Here is a 25,432-nt window from a genome sequence, read left to right as displayed (position 1 = left end):
TCATTCAAAATCCAGGAACTCCCTCCCTAACAGCAATGTGGGTGTACCTACACCACATGGATTTCAGCAGTTCAAGAAGGCAGCTCACCACCACCTTCTCGAGGGCAATTGGAAATGGGTAATAAATGCTGGCCCAGCTAGTGCGCCCACATCCCATGAATGAATTACATAGCATCTTTATTAAAACGGTAGCTGTCATCCTTACAAGTGCTTGTGCCCACCAGTAGAATTAAGTGATGTTATCTGCATGTACTGAAACCAGTTATATATAGAAAGCTATTAAAAATTATGTAAAATTGTAGGTAATGATTTTGTAAATCAAATGTTTCAAAATAAATTCAAAAAATGCATTATCAAGGGGTATTAAATAAAACATAACTGATTACAGTGGAGTACTGAAACTGTCTCTTCACCCAAGAAGCAGCAATTCCCAAGTAAAGCATCTATCTGAAAGCAACAGGATTATAAGTGATCTAACATACCATTTAGTTTAATATGAAGTGACATTGGGCACTTTGGAAATAAGTTTTATTTGAGCACTTCTCCCAATGTGTATTTATTGAAGTGGTAACTATTACTACTACATTATTCACGAGGTTTGTGAGTGCACCTAAGTTAACCAAAAATTAATGTTGAACATCAAAATAAATTAATTAACTATCTCTGACCATCAAAATGAGGAGATTGTAATGAGGAATATCACTTTATTTTAGTTTCCTTTGCAATGTATTGTAAATTCTTGTACTTTGACTCTCATTGTTTGAAGAAGATAGGTTTGCAAACATGCACACTTGTCTCCTCGCTTAAGACTTTTGTTCATTTGGATAAGTATTAGGTTGCATTATAGCCAGCTGACCTGATTTCTATCAGCAAGCTTACATGGTACCTGCATCCAGAAGTGACATTGCCATTGTTGCTGATGTATGATCACATAGTAAAATATAGATCGAGTAGGTGTGCAGAACAATTGTTTTGGAAGTTTAGAGCTCAGGCTTTGAAAGTTTAAACAGATTTGAGCTCCAAACTCGGGGCTGTTGTAATGAAAAAGTTGTTGGTAGCTTTAAAAGTTTTGTTTGTGGAAGTATTCACAGGTTAAAAGCACTAGATTTCAGGAATGGATAGGAAAATTCCCTGCCTGTATGTTGATTATTGTGTGCTAACCATGCATTGATAGTACTTGCTTCCTGACCAATAATGCTAACTTTTCTTATGCATGCTTTCTAAGATACTAACCATATTCTGACTTCATAAGTGCAGAATGTTCTTTGCTTTTTTATTTTGCTTAATTTTGCAACTAATAGATAATAGTTTGGCCATTTACCTTGCTGAAAACTTTTTTTTTGTTCCTTGAATAATGCTGAAGTTTTCAAATCTACGTGAAGAAAAATATATTTACAAACCAATAATTGTTTTAAATCGCCATTATGGGACTGAGAAGCAAAAATTAAACAGTGTATTCAAAAATCTTGTACATCTGTGTTAACCACTGTCTGGTCCCCTTTTCTAAGCTGGAGCCACCTTTGGCAAGTTCAAATGCCTGGCAACAGCTACAGAAGTTGAACCAGGATCTACAAGCTGAACTGGAAGTTCAACAGCAGAGACAGGAGGGGGTCAATGCACAAACTCAAAGCCTAAAAAAGAGCTATCAGGATGCCAAGGAGCTCCTGAGACAACAAGAGACAAAAATGCAAAACCTCCAAGCCAAACTGGACATTTCTTTATCGGAGGTAGCCATTAATGAACAATCATTATCCAAAACCCAAAATGATTTGCATCTTGAGCGTCAAAAGTATAAAGAGCAAGCAGATGAATATGAGAGAAAACTAAGTATGTTTAGCACCAAGTTACGAGAGAGTGAAGAGAAGCTTAGAGAAGTGGAGGGACTACTTCTTGAAAAGACACAAGCTTTCAGGGATTTAGAAAGACAAATGGCTCTTCAGGACGACTATCAGCGAGAAGTAAAGCGGCTGCAAGAGCATTTGGAAGAAGCTAGCAGTCGGTTGCGGAACAGTGAACAAGGGGTTATTCTGAATGAAGAACGTTTTCAGAAACAGTATGAGAGCCTGAAAGAGAAATATGAACAAGAAAAGGAGATTCTGTCACACAATGTACAAGAAGCTGAAGAGAAGGTTAGAGAATATGAAGATCGCCTGCAGACTCTTGAAGCTCAGTTAGAGAGAGCTCAGAAAGAAAAACTGGCCATCTCTTTCAAAAGCAGTGAAATGGTGAGGCAAATGGAGGAACATGTTGAGATGAGTGAGGGGTCAGTGAAGAGACTGACCCATGACATAGACATCTTGTCAGCCGAGAACGAACAATTAAATCAACGTTGTCAGGAAATAGTTAATCAGTTGACGGAAGCTGATAGAGAAGTTGAAGGGCTGAAGTTAGAATTGATGAAGGAGCGAGAGGGATATCAAGATCTGAATGAAGATTTTGAAAAAGCTACCCAGGAGGTCAATAGGCTAAAAAATGAAGTGGAAGAAACCAATTTTAAAATGGTGTCAACAAAGGAATCCTATGAGCGAGAACTTGAAAAGAAAAATAAGGACTTCAATGAGGCTTTAATCAAGTTGGAAGCTTTGGGTACCAGTTTAGAGGAGACAGAGAAGAAACTTCAGCTTAAGGAGGCTACACTTAAAGGCCTTGGTTGGCAAGTGCCAACAGATATTGATATGCTTATAGAAAAAAAGGAAGAACTTCAAATCAAATTAGAAGATGCTGAAGCCAGATTAGCTGAACAAGAGATAAAGCTGCAGGCAGCTGAAAACGATTATAAAGAACTTCTTTCCCAAAACAGCAAACTCCAATCAGGAGAAAACAATGAACATGTGGTAAGAAAAAACCGGCTAAGTTGTTCAGCAGTTGAAAATATTCTTCATTCCACAACCAGTTGGTCTGAACCCAAGGCGGGCCAGAGCTCAGTGAATTCTGTTGCACAGATTTCTGAAGAATTAATGGCAAGGCTTCAGCTTTTGGACAGCCAATTAACAACACTCACTGGTTCAGTAGCACAAACATGTGCAGAAAGCTGGTTTTCAGGTCTGCCATACTCTGTGAATACTGAAAGTTCATGTGACACAACAGCAGATAGTTACTTTTCAGATCTGAAAAAATGCCTGGCAATTGTGTGTGCACTTGAAACTAAACTATTGATAGCAGAGCAAAAAATTAAAGGGGAAACTGTTGGTCCTTTAGGTATACCTGCAAGTCTGCAATGTGATGCCAAAAGTCATGGAGGACTATTAGAGCCTGGAGTTCACGTAAAAGAGCAGGAAAAAGTAAACCAGCCATTAACCTGTTCTCTCTCACAGCAGCTTGCCAGTTCAAATATCAAACTTAAGTTACTAGTGCAGGCTACCAACTCTGAATTCCAAATACTGCAAGCTAAACTACTTCAGTTGCATCGTGTTTTAGAAGGTATACAGCAGAAAACTGGTCAAGTTGCTCAAGCTTGGGACACGGAACAACATAGACAAGTCTCTGAATTAGTACACGCACTAGGAAGTTCGATACAATACTTGCAACATCTGGAAGAAGACCTAGCCAGAAAAAATAGAGCATTTTTTGGTGAAGAATCTTTAATGATAGACTCTTTAACAGAGGAGGAAAAGCTAAAACATTTAGTTGATAAACTGGCACTTGAAGCAGCAGCACTTGACAATATTGCCGATGCTTTGCAGAATTCTGACTCTAATGTAAAAAATACTTTAGATGAAATTAGAAAACACAGTGAAAGTATTACCATACCTATGGTTTCATTGGAAGAAGTCGATACTCAAATAGGACATTCCGTTCTCAACAAATTATTAATTGAAGGAGAATTTTGGGCAAACTTTCCTCTGATTAACAAAAGCAAGACTACTGATGCCGAAGATCAATTGAATGAACCCATGAAAAGTTATCTGAATATGATGGCAAACAGTACTTTAATAAAAGGTGAAATGATGTTCTGGGCCCATAATATTTTGAAGGTTTCAGAAGAAAAGCTGCAGCAATTGAAAGCCCAATACATGAAAATACATCACAGAAACCAAAACCATGTGCAGATGCTCAGGAATGTTATAGCTGCTTATGGTACTTGCAGGTTTGGTGATCTGATGGAGGAAATTCGTAGTGAACTGAGCAATGATGAAGAGGGTGAATCACTGCTCTTGTGTTCTCAATCCCTCCAATTACCATCAACATCTGTTTCTGCTGGTCAAGATGTTGAATTTTGTGTAAGGACAGAGTTAGCACAGCAAATTAGGAAAAATGCTTGTATATTGAAGAAAATGTCACACTCCATTCAATCATGTGCAGATGATGATCTGGGCCTCTTAGCCAGAAGGCTTGTTCACAGCATGGATTGCATACCTGCATTAAGCAGACATAGTAATGCAAAAGACATCTGGCCCTTCCTCCTTCAGGATGCAGTAGTGCAAGCTGAGTTGTCATATGTAATCTCCAAGATTCAGTTAAAACATGACCTCACACAAAGTGGGGATATGCAACTGAGACTGGAGGCTCTGGAGATGGAGCACTCAAACTCCATTGCCTCATTGCAGAGCAAGCATGCAGCTGAACTGAAAAAACAAAAGCAAGAGCAGGATTTAGAGTTAAAGAAATTAAAAGGGGAGATTGCAGAATTTAAAAATTTGGATGTTTCACAAGCAGGTGCTAGAACGACTCATATCCAAATTGAGGGAGAACCAATTGACTCATTGGACAAAGCTATTGAACTGCAGGACATGGCAGCAAGGCATAAGAAAGAGCTGCGGGAAGTGCGAGAAGCATATGAAGCAGAAGTGGAGAAATTAAAACGGGAGATAGCAAGGGCAGGAGAGACATTGAGACTGAAAACTGAAGAAAATGTGAAGGAAATAGATTCATTGACTGTCTGCATGGAAAACCTGAAGGAAAAGCATGTTGAGGAGCTGAGGAGACGAGGGGAAGACTTTAAAGCTGAGAAGAGAGAGCAAGAGCAAAGGTGTGCTCGGGTAAAAGAAGAACTCACACGAGAAATTGAAGCTTTAAAAGAATGTAGAGATCCTAAAGAATTGGACATTGTAAGTGATCTGCAGAGGTCCACTGATCAATACAGAAAAACAGCAAGTGAGCCGCATTCCATGGCCTTACTGAAAAATCGCATACAAGAACTGGAGTCCCAGATAGATGCCATGAAAAATAAGATTGAAGTTGGCCCAACAGCTCTACGGGAGAAATATGAAAAGGACTTGGAGAATCTCAAGGTGTCCATGTGTTTAATAATACTGACTCGTAAATGCATGTTGGCTTGTAGCATTACACCTTGCTGCCAGCAATTAGTTTATGTTTGTGTTCTTTTTTGTCGCTCAACCTGCATGGTGGATAGAATTGCATGATGTACTGTTGAACTGGGCAAAATCACGCAGGGGTAAACTTTGCAACTTCTGGGAGAATGGTAGAAAGAAACTGATACTACAGGTGTAATATTTGCTGACCAATAAGAAACTAGTTGCATTACAATTCACATTAAAAAATGTAAAAGCTATCCCTGACCTTTAATCCAACTGGCGAACGGCCTGAAAGCATTTGAATTGTACCTGAAGTTTGCCCAGTTCTTTTCTTTTGTGTCTATCTTTTGAGTTTTATTGTGTGCTCTTAAGCAATCCTTTCAAATACAGCAGAACCCATTTTTCTGTCGTGCAAGTGCATTATGTTTAGTTGAGTTACTAGACAATTAAATTGAACACTGAGGATAAAGTCCAAATAAAAGCATTATAGCAATTTTTCCCAAGTATCTCCTGAGGTCAAAAGATTAGTGTATCTTTTGCTAACACTAACAAATTATAGTTTGCTGTTCCTATATACCCTTTGGCATGAATTTATTCATTATGTACAAGCTAATTTGATTAGGCCAATCTAAATTTTGCCCTTTATTAAAGAGGTTTATCAAAATATAAAAACCTTTACAAATTCTTACAAAGACCCCTAATTTAAGAAAAATCCATCTTTTTAAAAATTGCATCCTTATTTTAAAAGGATAAATTTCCTTCTTGGTACACATCTTTTGTTCTACTCTTTCATTTGAAGTGTTACATTTTGTTAAATATTTTACATTTATGATTGCTGTCAGAACAGTGGGTTCAACTGCATTTGATTAGAAGCATCTCTTCATAGCAGTCTAGTGTGCTTAGTTATATAAATCGGTGGCTATGTTACCCTTTGCTGTTTGCCTTGATGCTATGCTACTAATATATGAATCTCCCTTTTTCTTTCTTTCTCTTTCAGCTGGCTACATATCTCTAACGCATCTTTGAGGCACTAATAAACTAGCAACTTATTTGCTTATCAAGAAATGCTGCAAAAATCCTGAAATTTATTATATTTTCTATTTAGAGAAAAGTCGCATTTCACTCTATTCAGAAGTCTTCAACTTTGTCCCTTGGGACAACTTACTTGGGTGGCTAAGATAATATTGCCCTTTTTCTCTGGCGGCTTGAGTTCAAATCCAACCAGTGCACATAAATGAGCATTTTCTCTTTATGGCTGCGTTAAATGTCGCATTAATCAAAAAGGATCAACCCTCGAGTTTATGCTGAGTAAGCTGATGGGTTCTGCAGTTAACTAGTTAGCTTGGTTAGGGAATGGGGGAAATTTCCATAGTTCCCACTAATGATAGCTATTAATTGACCCCTGCTAGCATTATTTGGATGATTGAATCAGCATGCTGTGATGAAGCCTGACTGCTTGACTAAAATAGTGGAGGGTTACAAGTGCTAGTAGACCATTGTGCCACTGAATAGTTAACAGCTTGTTAACAGAAGTGAGTAAATAAAGTTCAGAGAATGCAAAAGCAGTAATTATTGTGCTCCGAGATAGTAAAATGTGCAAGTGTGCATTTTGAGATTGCTATTTAGTAGCTACTGACTCCCCCAAAGCAAGTCAAAGTAAAACATGTGAACCATTGTAAAAGACAGGTATTTAAAGTAAGTATAAAGTATGTCTGCCTACATAAAAACAGAAAAGTACAAACATTAGAAAACTGAGAAACACAATGCTGGAATTACATTAAGTGACAGTTGCAGCCATCTTAAAGGCGGATGGGACTATCACTTTAAAGTGTGGAGGGACTGCCACTTTAAAGTGTGTGAGACGTCTTTCACTGTTAGGAGCAGCACAGTGGTTAGCACTGCTGCCTCTTAGTGCCTGGGACCAGATTCGATTCCAGCCTTGGGAGTTTTCACGTTCTCCCCGTGTCTGCACGGGTTTCCTCCAGGTTCTCTGGTTTCATCCCACAATCCAAAGATGTGCAGGTAAGCTGGATTGGCCATGCTAAATTGCCCCTTAGTGTCCCAAGATGTGCAGGTTAGGGGGATGAGTGAGGTAAATACGTGGGGTTACAGGGATAGGGTCTGGGTAAGATGCTCTGTTAGAGAGTCAGTGCAGACTCGAATGGCCTCCTCCTGCACTCGTAAGGATTCTATGATTCTATGCACAACAATACAAGAAAAAAATGTTCTTTATTGGAACTTATGATAGTCCTGATAAATGGTTCAGAGTTTAGGACAATGTGCGTTTCCAGTACTTGCTATTTATTTTTATATTTTTTGATGATTTTTGCCCATAGAATGCTTTGCATAGTTTTGCATCACACATTTCCAGCTCAGCTTAGCGTTCACTCACTGTTCATTCGAAGAAGACCACTGAATGCATTTGTGCTGCTCCTGACATTGGTTTTGCTATTATTGCATCCTGTTAAATTTGCAACACACACTAAAATCTTGGTATGAAAATTAAAACTAGTGGCAAAATGATCTCCAAACCACATCTGTTGCTTGTAGTAGAGGGGCAAGTCCAGTGCTTAAAGTACACCTCCATTGTACATTAGGGTATTGGTTGATTTTCATATCAAAAAATGTCAAACTTTTCACTATGGTGAATCTTGTCACTGGCGTGAAACATCTTGCAGTGACTACACTGTGGTAAGCTTTTCACTTTGGACCAGCTGAAGAACTGATTTGGTACAGCTTTGTTGGCTGCGTAGGCAGCAAATTTCCACACAACATGAACTTTCCATTGTTAGTCAACACCCAAGCAGTTTCAAAGACATAGCCTCTGTTTTAATGAAGCACATTCAGTGAACTCTTCCCCTGACAAGCTTTACCTTAGTGGCTAAGGACTGAAGAGTCGTGATATGATGAATCTCTGTGGGGTGAAATCATTGCTGGTTTCTAAATCGTGAATCATTACTTTTTTTTGAAAAAAATCAATATAAAATGCCAAAGTACTTTGAATGAAAAGAACATCCAACCCTTCCAAATAATTTGCATCCCTATTTCTGATGAATGTTTGTAGTTCCTGGCTGCACTGCTTCACAACAGTGACATGTCTCACTGAAAGAGGAGATAATGTGCCATGCTGCCCTGTGGGTGAAATCATAGAAAATTTCATAGTTTGTCCATAGCTCTAGAATAGTATGTTGTGCAACAGTTCAAAAAGAAGAATTAAACCCAATTTTGTGAGGCAAGGGAAATGATCCAGTGTACCAAGTACAATATGTCTGTTCGGCCATAAGTTGAATTTCACTTGCAGTCTATTCAATCCAACACAAGCAAAAATGTGTTCTAATGTTCCCTGGAATAGAAGGGGAAGAGGAAGTGTTGGGTAGGAGAGAACTTTCCCTTCCATTCCAGAGAATTGTAGACATGAAAACAATAGATCAAAATCAGTAAATTAACAATCGTGTTAGCTTGTTGCAGAATGAATTTGCATCAATCTGTATGTCCTACTGACCTTTTACACAGGTTAGGGTTGCTGCTCACATTCTGCAAGGTGTATATGCAAAGCTGTCACCAAAAGGGAAAAAAGAAACTTGGGATGGTTTTCACTTAGAGTGGCATGTTCAATAACTCACAGTAGTTTCCTGTCATCTTTAGTTATCTTATCATAGCTCGATGGTCAGATTCACTAAATACAATCTTTGCAACGACTGGTGTTATTGAAGTAGGAATAATTTACCAGAATGAAGGGATGAAACTGTCTATTAATATAGAAATCTGTCCAATGGAGTATAAAGTTAATTGGTAAGATTTTATCAATAGTTAATGTACTGTTTTTCAACCAGATATTCTGAACACCTGCATGCAGTATATTACCATAGGAAAGGCACATATTTGATCCCTTTCACACCACTGACTTTCTGGTCATCTTCATGTTGCTGTGAGGAAATCCTTTGAAAAGCAGATTCTATAATGATGTTCAAGAGGCATCTGGATAGATACATGAATAGGCATGGAAAAGAGGGATATGGACCACGTAGAGGCAAGAAAATATTAGATTAGAAAGGCATCCGTGTTGGCACAGACTTGGTGGGCCTAAGGGCCTGTTCCTGTGCAGTACTGTTTTTTGTTTCTTTTCTTTGAATTTTGTGGTTTGCAGAGTAGTAAGGATTGTTGAATCCTAAATTTTACTTGGGTGCGCACACCCATTTTTACTTAATTTAACACAAGATTGTGACTTGATTTAATCTGAAATGTGTAGGGGGGAATGGCTGCTTTTATGCACTTTCTAGTAGCAAACACTGTCAAACGTAAGGAGCTAAATAACTGTTCTTTTAACTGGGGTGCAATGCAAGGGAACTTAATTTAAAGATGCAGGCAAAGTTTCTTTATGACCTAATTCATTGTAGCACAGAACCACAGCCTCTGGAAATGGGCAGCAATAAGGCTTTTCCAATTGATACCCACATCACTAAGCTTGGAAAGAGTTAATATGCTTCAGGTTCCTTCTCTATGTATAGACATGGGTCAAGCTTTTTTTAATGTCCTCCACAGTTGATGAGTCTGCTAACGTGAATTATCTGCACTCACCACAGGAATAGCAAGTTGCTAGTACGTGGCCAGCCCTTGTAAAATAATACCATAGTTACAGTCTGCCCTTTTAGACAAGGGTGGAGGAAAGGGGAAGAAAATAAAAACCAAGCAGTGATGAAAGCTTTAAAGTAGAGGCAAAAACAAACAAACAGGTAGACTAGCAGCATACTGCTGAAGGAACTTACAGTTCTGACATATGCATTCTGCAGTTAGCCTGTAAGTGTACTACACCTGCACAATAAATACTAAATCATTGCTGTTGTAGTCAAATAATAGACCTTGAATGACTCGTCTCCAGTGATATTGAAGTGGAAGACTCTCCGGTATGCATCGTGTAATAGTCTAGTGATAAGCTGCTCAGATCACAGCCCTATGTTTGTTTTTATAGGACCAGTCAGTGACAGTTTTCTTGAATGAACTCGTATCAATGGAGACCTGAATTTAAAATTATTGATCTCAAGCCTTTGGTGTCTGTCAGAGAAAGCTGTTGTTTGACCCATCTCCTCCTCAGCCGCATTTGAACCCAGGTCCCAGCAATGAAAGGGCAAATTTTAAATTCAGTGGGGAAAAATGGTGCAATGTGTACAACTTCGTAAACACATTCGTTTTGAATGTATTTGTGATGTTGTAACCACGGGAACAGTTCTTCCCCCTGCTATTATCTAGTCCACTTTGTTATTATGTGTTCTTTTTAAAGTAAGAATCCTATTTAACACTTGTAGTTAACTAAATATAAAATCGTTTTCCACACAGTATAAACCTGATTCAGAAATTTTTGAAGGAACTCCAATGGACTTTAGCCAGGGGAAAAGTCAACATAATAAATCACAACTACCAATACAGTTTAAGTATTTTAAAATTCTCATGATTATTTTTCTCTTCTCCCCTTAATGTTTTAGGCTACATGTGAACGTGGGTTTTCTGCAATGGAAGAATCACATCAGAAGGTAATAGAAGAACTACAACGACAGCATCAACGAGAGCTGGAGAACCTGCAGGAAGACAAAGAGCGACTGTTAGCTGAAGAGACAGCTGCCACCATCTCTGGTATGTGAGAAATGGATGACAGTAGAATGTATGGTTGGTATATTTATTGATTAAAATTGGTTGGTGAACCTACTAAAATAATCAGAATCCTACCTCTGGGTGCATTCACGTAGGCCAATAGGGAATGCCTGTTCTATCATTGCCATGTGTCATATTCTCTAAACGTGGGCACAGAATGTTTTCTGCCAATTACAATCTCCATCACTTAGACCGGACAACTTGTTATTAATAAAAGCAAAATACTAGAGATACTAGAGATCTGAAATAAAATAGAAAATGCTGGAAAAACTCAACTGGTCTGGCAGCATCTGTGAAGAGAGAAACAAAGTTCACATTTTAAGTCCATATGACTGGTTAAACTGCATCTTAGCTATTGGTTATTCCAGCAACAAATCTTTGGTAATTGAAGGGATGTACTGAATGCAATGTATATTTTAAAAAGCAGGGAGGTTGCAAAAGTTGATAATATTTCTTTCATGAATGGTCTAGTGACCACTCTAAGGCAAACCGTCTGAGGATGTTGTCTTTAAGCCACCAAAGAGTGCTAAAGAATGTCAAGGATGAATGTGTTATAAGCAATGTCTTTGTAATTGACATCAGTGGAAATGGTTAGTGGTGTTTGCCCCAGATCGGCAGCTGCCAGTGATAGATGTGATGGTATTAGGGGTGGGAAGTGTCAGCTCAGGTTGTGTTCCAGTCTTAGGAGTGGGACTTGAGCCCACGGCCTTGTTACTTTGAGCAGCAAGTGACAGCACCCAAGCCAAATTGACTAAGGCACATTGCATGAAAAATACCTTCAGAGGGAGGAGCACGCAGACAATAAAATGACTAGGTTGATGATAGAAGTTATTCTAGTCAGAAAACATTTTGATGGCAACTGTTGAAATGGCTTGCTTTCGTTTACATATTTAACACACCCGATGACTTAACTTAATTGATGCCACATTACATACCATCCTTTCCCAAATTATGAAATTAATTGACTGATTTCCTAATACATGGATTTTCAAAAACTTGCTGAAACTCTGATTTCTATTTTCAATGTATAAAACCTGATGTCTAAATTCTTGCAAACCCCTCGAGGTGGTTATAAAGCCTGGAATTTTTAAACTCATTTAAAGACTATGTAATAAATTGTGCCCATCCATATGACAATGAGAGGGGCAAGTTGTAGTTGTGATAGATTTAATGGTATAATTGCCTAACATCTGCATCTCTCAGATTTCTATGTCTATGCTTTCTAATTATCTCTGAAGGAAAGGTCTTAATAAAGCTAATGGGCTGAATCTTCCAAGGAATGGTAATCATCATTGAATTGCCACTCGGCTCCTTTTTACTTACCCTACAGTGGAGTCCCACATTTCTTACCTGAGCCACTTGAAAAATGTGGAGCATACCTGCTCTTGGTATTTTTCCCTCATAGTGTCGGAGCATTGGGTGAGGTCAAGCCGCACCCCTTTTTACAGCACTATTCCAGCACCTAGGCATTAGAACTGCTTTTTATTCTTCATAGGTGACTTTCTACCAAGTGAATCAGAATCATCCAAAGTCTTCAACATTAAATCAGTTTGAGAGTTCCAGATGCAGGGTAATTGCAAAACAAAAGTTGCAACTTTTTAGTCAATTTTCATGCAGTCAGTTCATGGGTAATTGCCTAACAGAAGTTGAAACATCTCGGCCAATTTCTGTGTAGTCAGTTCATGGGAATGTCCGAAAGGCTCCCCAGCACATCTTCCAGAGTACGACTATCCAGAGACCAGATGATCTGGGCCAGTGTTTGAGATTGTGATTAAATGTAGTCACCTGTAGAATGTGGTAACGATGATATGTAATTGAACACGTAAGCTCTGATTTTTGCAGTTGAGCTGAACTCGTGCTGCTCTAAATGTTCAGGCTGGAGTCCCTCTTTGTAGTGTGAGTAAACTACTGGCACAAGGTGTGCTTGCCCAGAGAGCTTAGAACTGGTTTGGGAACATAAAATCTGGTTCTAGCCCACATTAATGGGAAAGTTGCAATGACGTTAAAAGTTGGTTAATTATTCACAATGGTACAGCAGAGGCATGTGGGCAACACTACTACTTTTGAAGTTGAAAATTTAGACGCCCTGCTGTAATAAATGCACCAACGAAGGGTAGCACTACTTTGAACCAAAAGCCACCATCTGACAAAGATTCACGTGGCAGCTGCATGGAGCAATATCACCAAGTTGATGCAGTCATCCAGGTCTCTTGTATCTGACTTCAAATGAAAATGTTGTTTGATCTTGGAAAAAGGTGACAGTTTCTCTTTATTTTGCTCCCATTTATCTTGAGCCTCAACACCATGACATGAATTTAAGTATCTGCCACCATTTGTTTTTTGCAGCACTGTGCGCAACCATTGTGTCTTTGAATGTACTTTTTATTGTGCCAGAGGTACACCTGCAATTTAATTATAGGTGGAGGTGATGGGCTAAGATGCATTATGGATTTAGAACCATGGAAGCAAAGGACAATCCTCTGCTGCTAACCAGTATCCACCCAATGATCTTTCTCCTTCAAATAATGCACCATCCATTTTCATTTTATTAAGGATGTTTCTTTGATAGCCAGTGACATGGGTCATCATGTTTGTGATGTGATGCCACTTGAACTTAGTTAAATGCAGACCTTTCTGTTCATGAAAACCATTTGAATTTAGCATTTAGTGTCATTTAGAATAGTCCTGGATAGTTTATGCCACCTCTCCATAGGAAAATGATAAACAGGTATTTGACTTGCTCAAGATAAATTTATATAACTATATATAGTATATAAGCAAAGAGTGGGGTAAATGGGTGTTTTTCTGGTTGGTGATCAGTGACTAGTGGTGTGCCTCAGGGATCAGTGTTGGGACCGCAATTGTTTACGATTTACATAGATGATTTGGAGTTGGGGACCAAGTGTAGTGTGTCAAAATTCGCAGCTCACACTAAAATGAGTGGCAGAGCAAAGTGTGTAGAGGACGCTGAAAGTCTGCAAAGGGATATAGATAGTCTAAGCGAGTGGTCGAGGGTCTGGCAGATGGAGTACAATGTTGGTAGATATGAGGTCATCCATTTTGGAATAACAGCAAAATGGACTATAATTTAAATGGTAAAAAATTGCAGCATGCTGCTGTGCAGAGGGACCTGGGTGTCCTTGTGCAGGAATCTCAAGGAGTTGGTTTGCAGGTGCAGCAGGTAATTAAGAAGGCAAATGGAATTTTGTCCTTTATTGTTAGAGGGATGGAGTTTAAAAACAGCAAGGTTATGTTGCAGCTGTATATGGTGCTGGTGAGGCCACACCTGGAGTACTGTGTACAGTTTTGGTCTCCTTACTTGAGAAAGGATATACTGGCACTGGAGGGGATGCAGAGGAGATTCACTAGGTTGATTTCGGAGTTGAGAGGGTTGGCTTATGAGGAGAGACTGAGTAGACTGGGGCTATACACATTGGAATTCAGAAGAATGAGGGGAGACCTTATAGAAACATATAAGATTATGAAGGGAATAGATAAGATAGAAGCAGGGAAGTTGTTTCCATTGACGGGTGAAACTAGAACTGGGGGCATAGCCTCAAAATAAGGGGAAACAGATTTAGGACTGAGTTGAGGAGGAACTTCTTCACACAAAGGGTTGTGAATCTGTGGAATTCCCTGCCCAGTGAAGCAGTTGAGGCTACCTCATTGAATGTTTTTAAGGCAAGGGTAGATAAATTTTTGAGCAGTAAAGGAATTAAGGGTTATGGTGAGCAGGCGGGTGAGTGGAGCTGAGTCCACAAAAAGATCAGCCATGATCTTATTGATTGGCTGAGCAGGCTCGAGGGGCCAGATGGCCTATTCCTGCTCCTAGTTCTTATGTTCTTATAACAGAATGCCTGATATGGCATATTTCTCTTGGTTTAAAAGAAAACTGTGGCATTAAAAGTTCATTCAGTGGTAGCTCTACCATGAGAATAGCCATCCTTGTTTGTCTGCAGGTCACTCCAAATCAGTCGGCATAACTCTGACATCATCTACAGTAAAATGATGACAAGGATATTTACAAGTAATTATAGTGATGAATACATACAGATTCCAATGTAAGGATAGATTTAGACGGATTATGCCCAACATGCCTGCACTGTTATTGCTGAGAAACTGCTTATTTTCATCCCAATTATGGTATGCTATTCTAACCTTTCAAAATAATTGCAATCCTCACCACTTTGTATAGTGCTATTAAAATTGTCTCAATGACAATCAAAAACAAGGAACATATTAGGGGTGATCTTACCGGCTTGCCCTGCCAGTCGATCAGTGTGGCAAGCTGGGAAGATTGTGGGGGAGGATAAAAAAACGATTTGCACACCCTATTTTGCCAGCGAGATCAGCTTCGCGCCCAGAGAGGGTGAGAAGCTGATTAACATAACTGAAAGCCAACTTTCCTCCTCCGCACAGCATCTTACAGCCTCCCTAGAATCAGTAGTGGTCTCAGGCGCCATGACCACACCAGGGGGAGTTGGAGGCCATTGAAGTCCCCGGGTAGGCAGGGGGAATGGCCAGACAGTGCCCATTGGGCAGTGGCACCCTGTCAGTGGCCACCCGGCAACCATGTGTGTGCTGGGGCAGTGCCAAGGGGGTGGGGCTTGAGTGGGGATAGGGCCTGTGGGGTTGGGGTTATGACAGGGGGCATATGCCCTCCCGATTCACTGGGAGATCATAGCGCAATGGCGCCCGAGTGCTCTGCAGCCGATTCCACAGCTTCACTTAGGTTCCTCCTCTCTCTCCTCTCCCCTCCCCTGAACCAAAACTGACAGCGTGTCAGATTGCAGTTCTGAACTCACCCAAAAAAAACGGTGAGGAACACTCATGTTTTCAGACATTTTTTAACACTTTGAAAGTTTTTGGGAACATTGTCCCCAATGTCAGGAAGAAGCACAATAATGGTTGAGTACCCAACAAAGCGTGAAGTGAAATGCCAAACACGGACACTTCATAACTGCAACCTTAACTCACCTACTCAAATAGCATTATTTGAATATATTAAATATAGTGTCGCAATTTTCTTCACTCCCATGAAAATTCATGAGCATTTCATCATCATTTTCCAGTGTTTAATCAGTAATGGGGGAAAGCAAGGCCTTATTGTGAGTGTTCAAATTTTTGTCCCCATGGGTCCTTTGGATATGAACCACAGGGATCACTTAGGAAGTTTAACTAAATGTTTTTATTAATTTGCATACATCTTTAGTTATTTGCACCAACAGGCTGATAATTTGTAGGGTTTATCTACCAAAGTTTGCACCACTTTTTTCCAAATCCCCAGCCCACAGAACTCCAACCGGATAAAGCAGCAAAATAGGAAATATAGCACAAAGAAATAAGAATTGCTAAGGCTTTGTGGGCCATATTGATATAGCTTGTACGTGCTTTGCCGAGTTGATATTAGAAGGGCAGGAAAATGTTTTTGACTGACAAACTACAGCTGTAATGACGTAAACTAGCAACATTTTTCTAAAGAAAAAATAGTTTATGCTGCTATGGGCAGTAATTAAATGTACTGATCTGTTGTAAGACAAAAAAGCAACTATACTTTTCACCCTTCAAATGCAAATTGGTACCGTATTTTAATGCAGACAAAAGCAATCATTGTTGATGAAATGATTTGGGCATTTTGGAAAACTGAACTTGGCTTTTGTTGAAAAGCTTATCTATCAGGAGACAACAACAATTCACATATAAACTATATAATTCAGGTACAATTAAAGAGAAAAAACTAAACGATAATTGAAAAAAAAGTATCATCATTGGCGCTAACGTCTTGGTTCATTTAAAGGAACTTATCTTGGATCCCGATGGAAACTTTATCATGGGGAATGGGTGAGTTCACTTCTCCATGAGATGTAGTTTGCTGGAGCCTGTAAGATTGTAATGATGAGGTGTAGCTGCAGATGTGGAACTCTGCCTTTGTTTTGAAAACGTAATGCTGAGTTTAGTTCCAATAAAGTTCAGCCATTTGGCTTAGATTCTGTAACCACATTTCCCTGGTGAGCTTTCAGCACTGTAACCTCCATGGAAATGATTTCCTTTAGTCTTTATATGCTGTGACATAAACAAATGTGGGAAGATTCCACCAGTGAAATCATAAATGGATCGCCTTTGTTTACCCCCATGGGCCTTTTTCTCTGTCCTTCAGAATTGAGCTTGTAAAAAGTGTTAACACTTTGCTCTTGAGTAAGATTTTACAAAATTAAATGTCATTGAAAACCACCTATTGCTGCTATTTTCAACTAAATTCAGCTCTATTTCTTCTTGGATAACCTCAGGGAATTGCTGGTTTTGTTCCTAAGTGAAACTGTACTACATCAGTGTTTAATTTAACTAAAAATATACCTTTTCACATTGGGGCATGAGTAAGATCAGATTGAAATCAATCGTATCAAACAGGCATGCACTTTACACTAAAGGCTCTGTTTTTGGAAATCTTTGACATCTCTGTTTTTACAGCTGGCATGATGATTTGTCCTGTGGCGTGTAGGTATTCAGGGGAAAAAAAGAAAGTTGTCTTCATTCATTGAATTTATTTGTCTTCACTGTGCATTTTGTAATTACTGTGGTAAAACTTTAAACAGTCAACTCCTCTTGAAGTTTAAACAAGTGAGTCCGTCCTGTTTGGTCTGCACATGGGGCCTGTTACCAGTAAACACTAGGGACACAAGAGGGAAATGAGCAAAAGTCCTGTGGATGTGGGAAATGGGTAAAGCGCAGATGTTTCTTAAAAACTGAATGTATTTACGATGTTTCCATTGGGAGTGGGACATATTGTTGTGTATGTATAGGTGATTTTACATTGATCTTGTACTGTTAGAATCAGTACTCACTGCTTTTGCCAACAAAAACATATAAATAAGGAAACTTCTGCAACTTAAAAGGCACTATTAATCCTGGTTTTCAAAGATATTGTGCATGAATACCAGAAACACAATGTAAGTGCCCCTTTCCCTGCAACAGGAACATTCAAAATGCTGCTAAACACTGAAAAGATGCATGGAGATTTCTGGTCTCCTTTTCACATGTCACCAATGTAAGTAAGCATTGTCACTTGCCACATTCTCTAACTAGGACTTGAAAACTGAAATTCTTTGCCTCTGTAGTCTTGCCTTCCCCTACAGCCTACGGCTTTTTCAAACTTAAGCTTTAACTTGCCTTTTCTACTTGGATGTTACCTACACTGGGGCATTAAGCTGAAGTTGGTGTAGAGATTTATAATATCCTAAGAAAAAGGCTGATATGGACACCTTTGGTGCAAGTCTGGCATTTGAAAAATGAGTGGCTTGGTTGAAGAAACCAATTTCTTCAACTTCTACCTACAGATAAGACGTTCAAACCACATAAGTACGGGGAATCTGCATTACCGCTCTGGGATTATTGAGCTTCTTGATGTGGACTGCTGCCACCTGCTGGGAAAGGCAGTGATTATTTACTGTTTTGTGTTCTTGATGTTTTCTCTTGTATTTTTCTGCCTGTAGTTTTGAAATTGGTGTTTCTGATTTTTTTTGTAAAGCTATTGAAGCGATGAAGAATGCACACCGCCTAGAACTTGACCGTGAACTGGAAAGGATACGAAAATCACAAAGCAGCAACGTAAATGCAGATCTTGATGAAATATGCAAACAGCACGAGTAAGTACAAGATAAATGGGTTTGACTGGGTCACCCCAAGCTCAGATCTTGGTTGTACCCTCTTGGTTTAACCCTACATGTTCATTTTCCTTCCAAAAGTACAGTATCATGGTAAACTTCTGTGATTAATAAATTAGCATTTTCCTTTGTAATTGGCATTAATTGCAGCTGTTATAGGGAGCAATAATACTATACTTCAAAAGTAATATGAAAAAATATCTCAAATATTTATTACCTGGCACCAGGTCCAGCATGCTTATGTCCTACTCCTACATTATGAAGTGTAGGGTGATGCCCAAGTGTCCAAAGGCTGATATTAAGACAAACATCAGTCCTGCAGCACGAGACAGGAAAGAGGTTTTCCTTTCACCCAGTCTCCTGAAGTGCCTACGCTGCAGTTTTCAATTGTATTGATGTATTGCAGATTGCAATGCACTTGAATCAGTGTATTATTAACTATATTGGCTGTTTCTTAGACTGGTGAGAAACACATGGCAGTGATGGAGGGCTTTATTTAGGGTGATGTGGAAAGCTCAATCTGGTAAGTATTCAGGTGGTGCAGAAGAGTCTGCTGATCCAGGTGCTGTCCAGCTGTGAGGCATCTGGTGTGCACATGCTTTATTAGTAGCTCTGTTAGTTGCATTGCAGTTTCACCAATTGATTTGGTTACAAAGTTGTCAATCTGCAAAATTTGAATTTTGAAAGAGTGGTTTGTCATCAAATTGTGGAATGTTATTGATGCACAAACTGTCATCAGATCATTTTTTAAAAATGCGAAATATCTAATCCAATGGCTGGAGAGGAAGATGATTTGTTGTGGAGGGATGATTATGAAGCCAAAAGCGCCACATCTGTTCCAGAGTGGGATTCTTATAAAGATGCTGTAGCTAAAGTGATTCAGTATATGCTTTTTTGTGTCAGATGTCGAAGATGATTAATTTAATTGTTTTTAAATCATTACGATTGTAGTTAAAATTATCCCTATAGAATTAATTCAAAAAGTAATGCATTCATTTAATATGAATTACCAGTATTATTTTCGTGTCACAGTTCAAAATGGCACCTACACCAACACATTTTATACTCTACATATAAGTCGACCCCTGGTTTTGGAAGAATTTAAGGTCAACTTGCATGCTGCGATTTATGATATGATTAAAACCAAGATTAACTGTGAGATGTTTAAGTGTGATGAATCACGATGATGACTTTTTCAATTGTTTCAATACTAAATTTCTCACATTACACTTGCCACAGTTTAAACAAATATGTTTTTGGTTGTTTAAGAAATCTTATGAAGGCATTCTTGTCGTTTGATGGTAAAACCATTGAAGGTGATGAGACATTAGCTCATGCTCTGCAGTCTTTTACTCTTGCCCTGTTGTTATGAGAGATAGAGCGTAGATAGGGTGGATAGTCAGAGGCTTTTATCCAGGGTAGAAGGGTTGACTGCAAGAGGGCACAGGTTTAAGGTGAGAGATGGTAAGTTTAGGAGAGACGTGTAGGGAAAGCTTTTCTCACAGAGGATGGTGGGTGCCTGGAGCGCAGTGCCAATGGAGGTGGAAGCAGGCATGTTAGCAACGTTCAAGGTGTATCTTGATAGACACGTGAACAGGAGGCGAACAGAGGGGTAGAAACTGTATCAGCACAGGCTTGGTCGGCTGAAGGACCTGTTCCTGTGCTGTATTGTTCTTTGTTCTCTGATGAAGGGGCAGCGCTCTGAAAGCTGGTGCTACCAAATACATCTGTTGGACTTTAACCTGGTGTTGTGATACTTTTTACTGTGCCCACCCCAGTCCAACGCTGGCATCTCCACACCTTGTTCTCTTTGTCATTGGAAGGCTCTGTTTCCCACCTACATTGTCATAGGAAGGCACCAAGTGGAAGTCACGGAGGGAGGGAAAGAGTTGTCGCAAGTAGTCTGGCATATCTCCATGTAAGTAATTTCAGAAAGAACCACCAGAGGCCTAGGAATAGTTCATTTGTCCTTTTGGTTAGTGAGAAGGTGCGTTTGAAACATTAATTTTTTTAAACAATTTTATCTCTGTCAAACTTTACAGAACAATTTGTTTATATGGTGTTTTTTAATACAGGAAAATGTCCTAAGACAAAGGAAAATCATTCACAAACACTTTTTTATGACAGGGTAACCAAGTGATCTTCCAGACTTCTAACTCCCACCCTCTTAAAATTTAATTTGCTCTAACTTCTGTCTATCCATGGAGCTCCTGCCTTTGATGTAGTTAGTTTATTCCTAGTCAGCATGTAATTAATCTTATCCAACTCATCTTTGAATATCTCCCACTGTTTTTCTGCCTTTTTTTTTCCACCCAATTAATCTTGGCTAGGTTCCCTTTCATCCGACTGAAACTGGCTAATTTCCAGACCAACCTTTGTATTTGATTCCTGTTTTTTTTTCTGTTTTCAATGTGAACCAAATTTAGGTTATGATGACTATTACGTTCAGTGTGCTGATCATTCTTCAAGTCAGATCCAGCACTGCACCCTTGTTGGACATGCAGCATAATTCATGGAAGCATTCCTGAATGTGTTTTTAGAACCCTTTCCTATTTTGGAAGGTTTTTTTCTTGTACTGCATTTTACTTGGGGCTGTTGAAGTCTCCCATCATTGCCACCTTGCAAGTACTGTCATCTTTCTGTGTCACCCACAAGTCTGATCATGAACTCCAAATATGACAACAGATCCTAGACAAACTTTGTCTGGCCACCATCAAAAGTTGTCTTTAATTAGTATATTCACGTCTCCAATTTTTCTCCTTTTTCTCTCCTGCAAACTTTATACCACTAATGTTTTATACTCCATCTTGCTTCGTTTGATGGAGTGTTTCAGGCGAGCCTGTTTCATCATTTCCTGGCACACTGTGCCTAGCTATGAAACTTGATTACATATACAAATGAACCTTACAACTCATTGATACTTTACCCTTTCAATTTTTAGATTCTGTCCTTCATTAGCTTCCTTATTATTCTATACTCTCTCCCAACTCCCACTGTGGTCTCAGAACTGCAAATTCCACAATTGACATGATCATCTTAGTTTAGCAGCTGCAAGAGAAATACCATAAACAGAGGAGATTACAATATATTGTCTTCATCGATTTCACCAGGGCATTTAACCATATCAGGAGAGGCAGCCTTTTTAAGCTACCAAAGAAAATTGCTTCCAGTAAAGCTGCTCGGTGTGATCACTTCTTTTCATGACAACATGATGCATAAGGTCAGGTATGACATGACAACATCAGAACTCTTTGAGATCCACAGTGGGGTCAAACAGCATTACATTCTGGTGCCGGCACCCTTTGGTATATTCTTCTCTGTTGCTGTCGTTTACCTTCAGGTCATCTACAAAAGATTGTGGAACTTGCAGTTCTGAGACTACAGTGGGAGTCAGGATAGAGTATCTACAGAAGTTTTCTACTTACATAATTGTATTAGAAATGGTTGGGAGATGTTTCACTTGACTCATTCCTGGGGTGAGGAACTTATTTTATGAAGAAAGTTTGGGCCTGTACCCATTAAAGTTTAGAAGAATGAGCAGGAACCTTATTGAAACATACAAGATCCCTGGGAGATTTGATAGGGTGAATAGTGGGAGGATGTTCCTCTTATGGGGGGACAAGAACTAGGCGATGTAGTTTACGAATAATGTAGTAGGGTTTGATTTGTGGTTAATGTGGGATTGAGCACAGTACCACCCATACAGTGATATAAGGAAGGCACTGACCAATACCTAAATCAGTGGGGGGTTGACCAGAGACATGTACGACCTAGGATTGAGAGAGCACCATACCTATACCATTTCTTGGATTGTTGTATATCGTTACATGTAGTTAATAAAGATTTGCTGTTAACACTGAAGACCACAGAAACTTTAACAGACCCATTCTGCAATGTAGCAGCCTGTGACTGCTTGAGTAAAATAGAATAATTGAAAGGAAACCAACTACAAGTAACCATCAGGCCACAAATACAAGTTCTCAAGGTGACATAAAAACTGACATAGAAATTGACCTAAAAGCAAGGTATGCTGGGATTACCTCAGTCCAAAATCACAGACAAATCTGCCTGGAGGCAGGCCCTTTGCAAGATTTGAGCTCAGACAATTGAAAACCGATGATACACCAGGACACATTAACATGTGTAAAAGGACAGTTCTACATTTCCTGAGAAACAAATCACCACTAGGTTCATGGCCAGACATGCATCAGTGAAAGAAAGGATTCAGTGCATATTAGAAGCTGAAACTAGACATCTAGTTTCTAGCAGACAAACACAGAGTCCACCATTGAAACTCGTTAACACCCATTGAAACCCATCAAAAATGATGTGAATCTAGTCGGACCTAAGCACCTGCTCGGCCAAATCCTCAGAAGATTCCAGAAGTTAGCCAGACAGGTATAAAGAACCTATGCTGGCAACATTCGAGAGAAATCACTTCTCCAGCCTTCCGAGAAGCTCGTCCAGACATGGCAGCGATGAGAGCAGATCACCTCCAGACCAGAGAGAGACAGACTTGAGAGTTCAACATACTGACGGAATCACGAGGATCCGGGGTAGTATGCGAATTTCTAAATGATCAATTAACTAGAGAGAGAGAGAGAATTGTTAAAGTTGTAAAACTTAAGTCTTTTACTGTTTGGAATAAAGTTGTGACTTATTTACTTATTTACTATTGGTTCATGTGCGTAGTCCTTTTGTCTGATATATGCAGAGGTATTTGAGTGAAATCCATTATACACAGTGCAGGTTGAGTGAGTCCGCAGGATATCAGAAATCCCCAGACAACAGCAACCAGCATCATCCTATGGTGGTAGAATCCCTACAGTACAGAAGGAAGTCCAGCTTCAGCAAGCCAAGTTCATAGTCTGCAAGGGTGAGCTACATTCAGGGACAGTACATCCTAGGGACAGGATGTACTTACATCCTGGAAGAGAATAGGCTTATTAGCGAAAGACAGCATGGTTTTGTGAAGGGGAGATCGTGTCTCTCAAACTTGATTGAGTTCTTTGAGGAAGTGACAAGAAAAATTGACCAGGGCAGGGCACTCTATGTTGTATACACGGACTTTAGTAAAGCTTTCGATAAGGTTCTTCTTGGCAGGCTGATACAGAAAGTTAGACATAGAAAGCAGAGAGTAGCAGTGGAAGGGTACTTTTCTAACTTGGAGGTCTGTGACAAGTAGTGTTCCACAAGAATCACTCGTTTGTATATAAATAATTTGGAGGAAAGTCTGATTAGTAAATTTGCAGATGATGCAAAAATTGGGGGAGTAGTGGATAGTGAGGAGGATTGTCAGAGGATACAGCAGGATCTAAATCAGCTGGAGACCTGGGCCAGAAGATGGCAGATGGAATTTAACCCGGACAAATGTGAGGTGATGCGATTTGGAAGGTCTACTGCAGAAGGAAAGTATAGAGTAAATGGTAGAGCCCTTAGAAATAATAGCATACAGAGGGATCTAGGCGTGCAGATCCACAATTCCCTGAAGGGGACGACTCAGGTGGACAAGGTGGTAAAGAAGGCGTATGGTATGCTGGTCTTCATCAGTCAGATCGTTGAGTATAGGAACTGGAAAATCATGTGGCAGCTGTATAAGACTTTGGTTAGACTGCATTTGGAATATTGTGTACAATTCTGGTCCCCACACTACTGGAAGGATGTTGATGCAATGGAAAGGGTGCAGAAGAGTTTTACCAGAATGTTGTCTGGTTTGGAGGATATGGACTATGAAGAAAGGTTGAACAAACTTGGATTGTTTTCACTGGAGCATCGGAGGATGAGGGGGTCCTGATAGAGGTTAGCAAGATTATGACAGGCTTGGATAGAGTGGATAGTCAGAGTCTTTTTCCCAGGGTCGAAGGGTCAATTATTCGTGGGCATAGGTTGAAAGTGAGAGGGGAAAGTTTAAGAAATGTAAGAGACAAGTTTTTCTCAGAGGGTGGTGAATTCCTGGAATGCACTGCCAGATACGGTGGTGGAAGCAGATTCTATAACAATGTTCAAGGGGCATCTGGATGTATACATGAATAGGCAGGGAATATAGAGATATGGACCACATAGAGGCAGGAAAATAGTAGATTGGAGAGGCATCTGTGTCGGCACAGACTTGATGGGCCGAAGGGCCTGTTCCTGTGCTCCACTGTTCTTTGTTCATTCTTTCAATTTCCAGACTGAATTAATAATCAATTTACTCAATTCTCAGGAACTTCACAACCATCCGATTCCTTAAACATTAACCCTGTGGTTCTTACAAATGCTTCATTACTTGCAACACTACATCGCTGATTAAAACAAGTCAGTAGCCAGCCGACCCACACAGCCATTTTTGAAAATGCTTCTTCCTGAATTTTGCACAGCCCACCAAAAACGGGCAAGCGCAGGAAATCCATTGTTCTGCACTACACGATGATACCATCTTGGAAGCTTGTAAACTCTTGACAGCTGTACCACATGTTATATAGGTGAGAAATTCCAAGGTTTTTTATGAAGTCAGCCTAGACCATAAGTTTTGCACTTTGAAATTTGGCACAGGTAAGCATAAGATGTTTCACTCCAGGTATGACTCAAGTGACCCACTAGGGAGCTTTCATCAAACAAGGTTTATTTAAGAGTACAGTTAACATATAAGAAAAATCATCAATAACTTATACCGATTACAAACAAGAAAAGAAACAATCATGATATTGTATATACCTTAAAGCTAAATGTACTGTTCCAACCAAACAAACCCTTACAACACACCGCCATTCTAGGTTTAGCGCAGAAAATCAGTATGCTTATGTGATGCTGGATTTGGCAGCTTTGCAACCCCAGCTGTGATTTCCCACTTTGGATGTTCAGTTGAAATACTGAGGCCTTCTGACCCTG

At 39.6% G+C, this 25,432-nt stretch overlaps 1 protein-coding gene across 3 annotated transcripts in view; it reads left to right on the top strand.

The window, feature by feature from the left end:
• mpripb (myosin phosphatase Rho interacting protein b) overlaps nt 1-25,432 on the top strand; it is a 401,247-nt gene that overhangs the window by 351,569 nt on the left and 24,246 nt on the right. For all 3 annotated transcript variants that reach the window (XM_078225341.1, XM_078225339.1, XM_078225340.1), the window contains 3 exons: nt 1,509-5,231; nt 10,736-10,883; nt 18,427-18,544. In XM_078225341.1, the coding sequence (XP_078081467.1) occupies nt 1,509-5,231; nt 10,736-10,883; nt 18,427-18,544 (3,989 nt within the window). The remainder of the gene's footprint in view (nt 1-1,508; nt 5,232-10,735; nt 10,884-18,426; nt 18,545-25,432) is intronic.

Source organism: Mustelus asterias, chromosome 12 (genome assembly GCF_964213995.1).
Source record: "Mustelus asterias chromosome 12, sMusAst1.hap1.1, whole genome shotgun sequence".
Lineage (NCBI taxonomy): Eukaryota > Metazoa > Chordata > Chondrichthyes > Carcharhiniformes > Triakidae > Mustelus > Mustelus asterias.
Note: the sequence above shows the minus strand (reverse complement) of the source record. Positions and strands in the feature narration are given on the sequence as shown.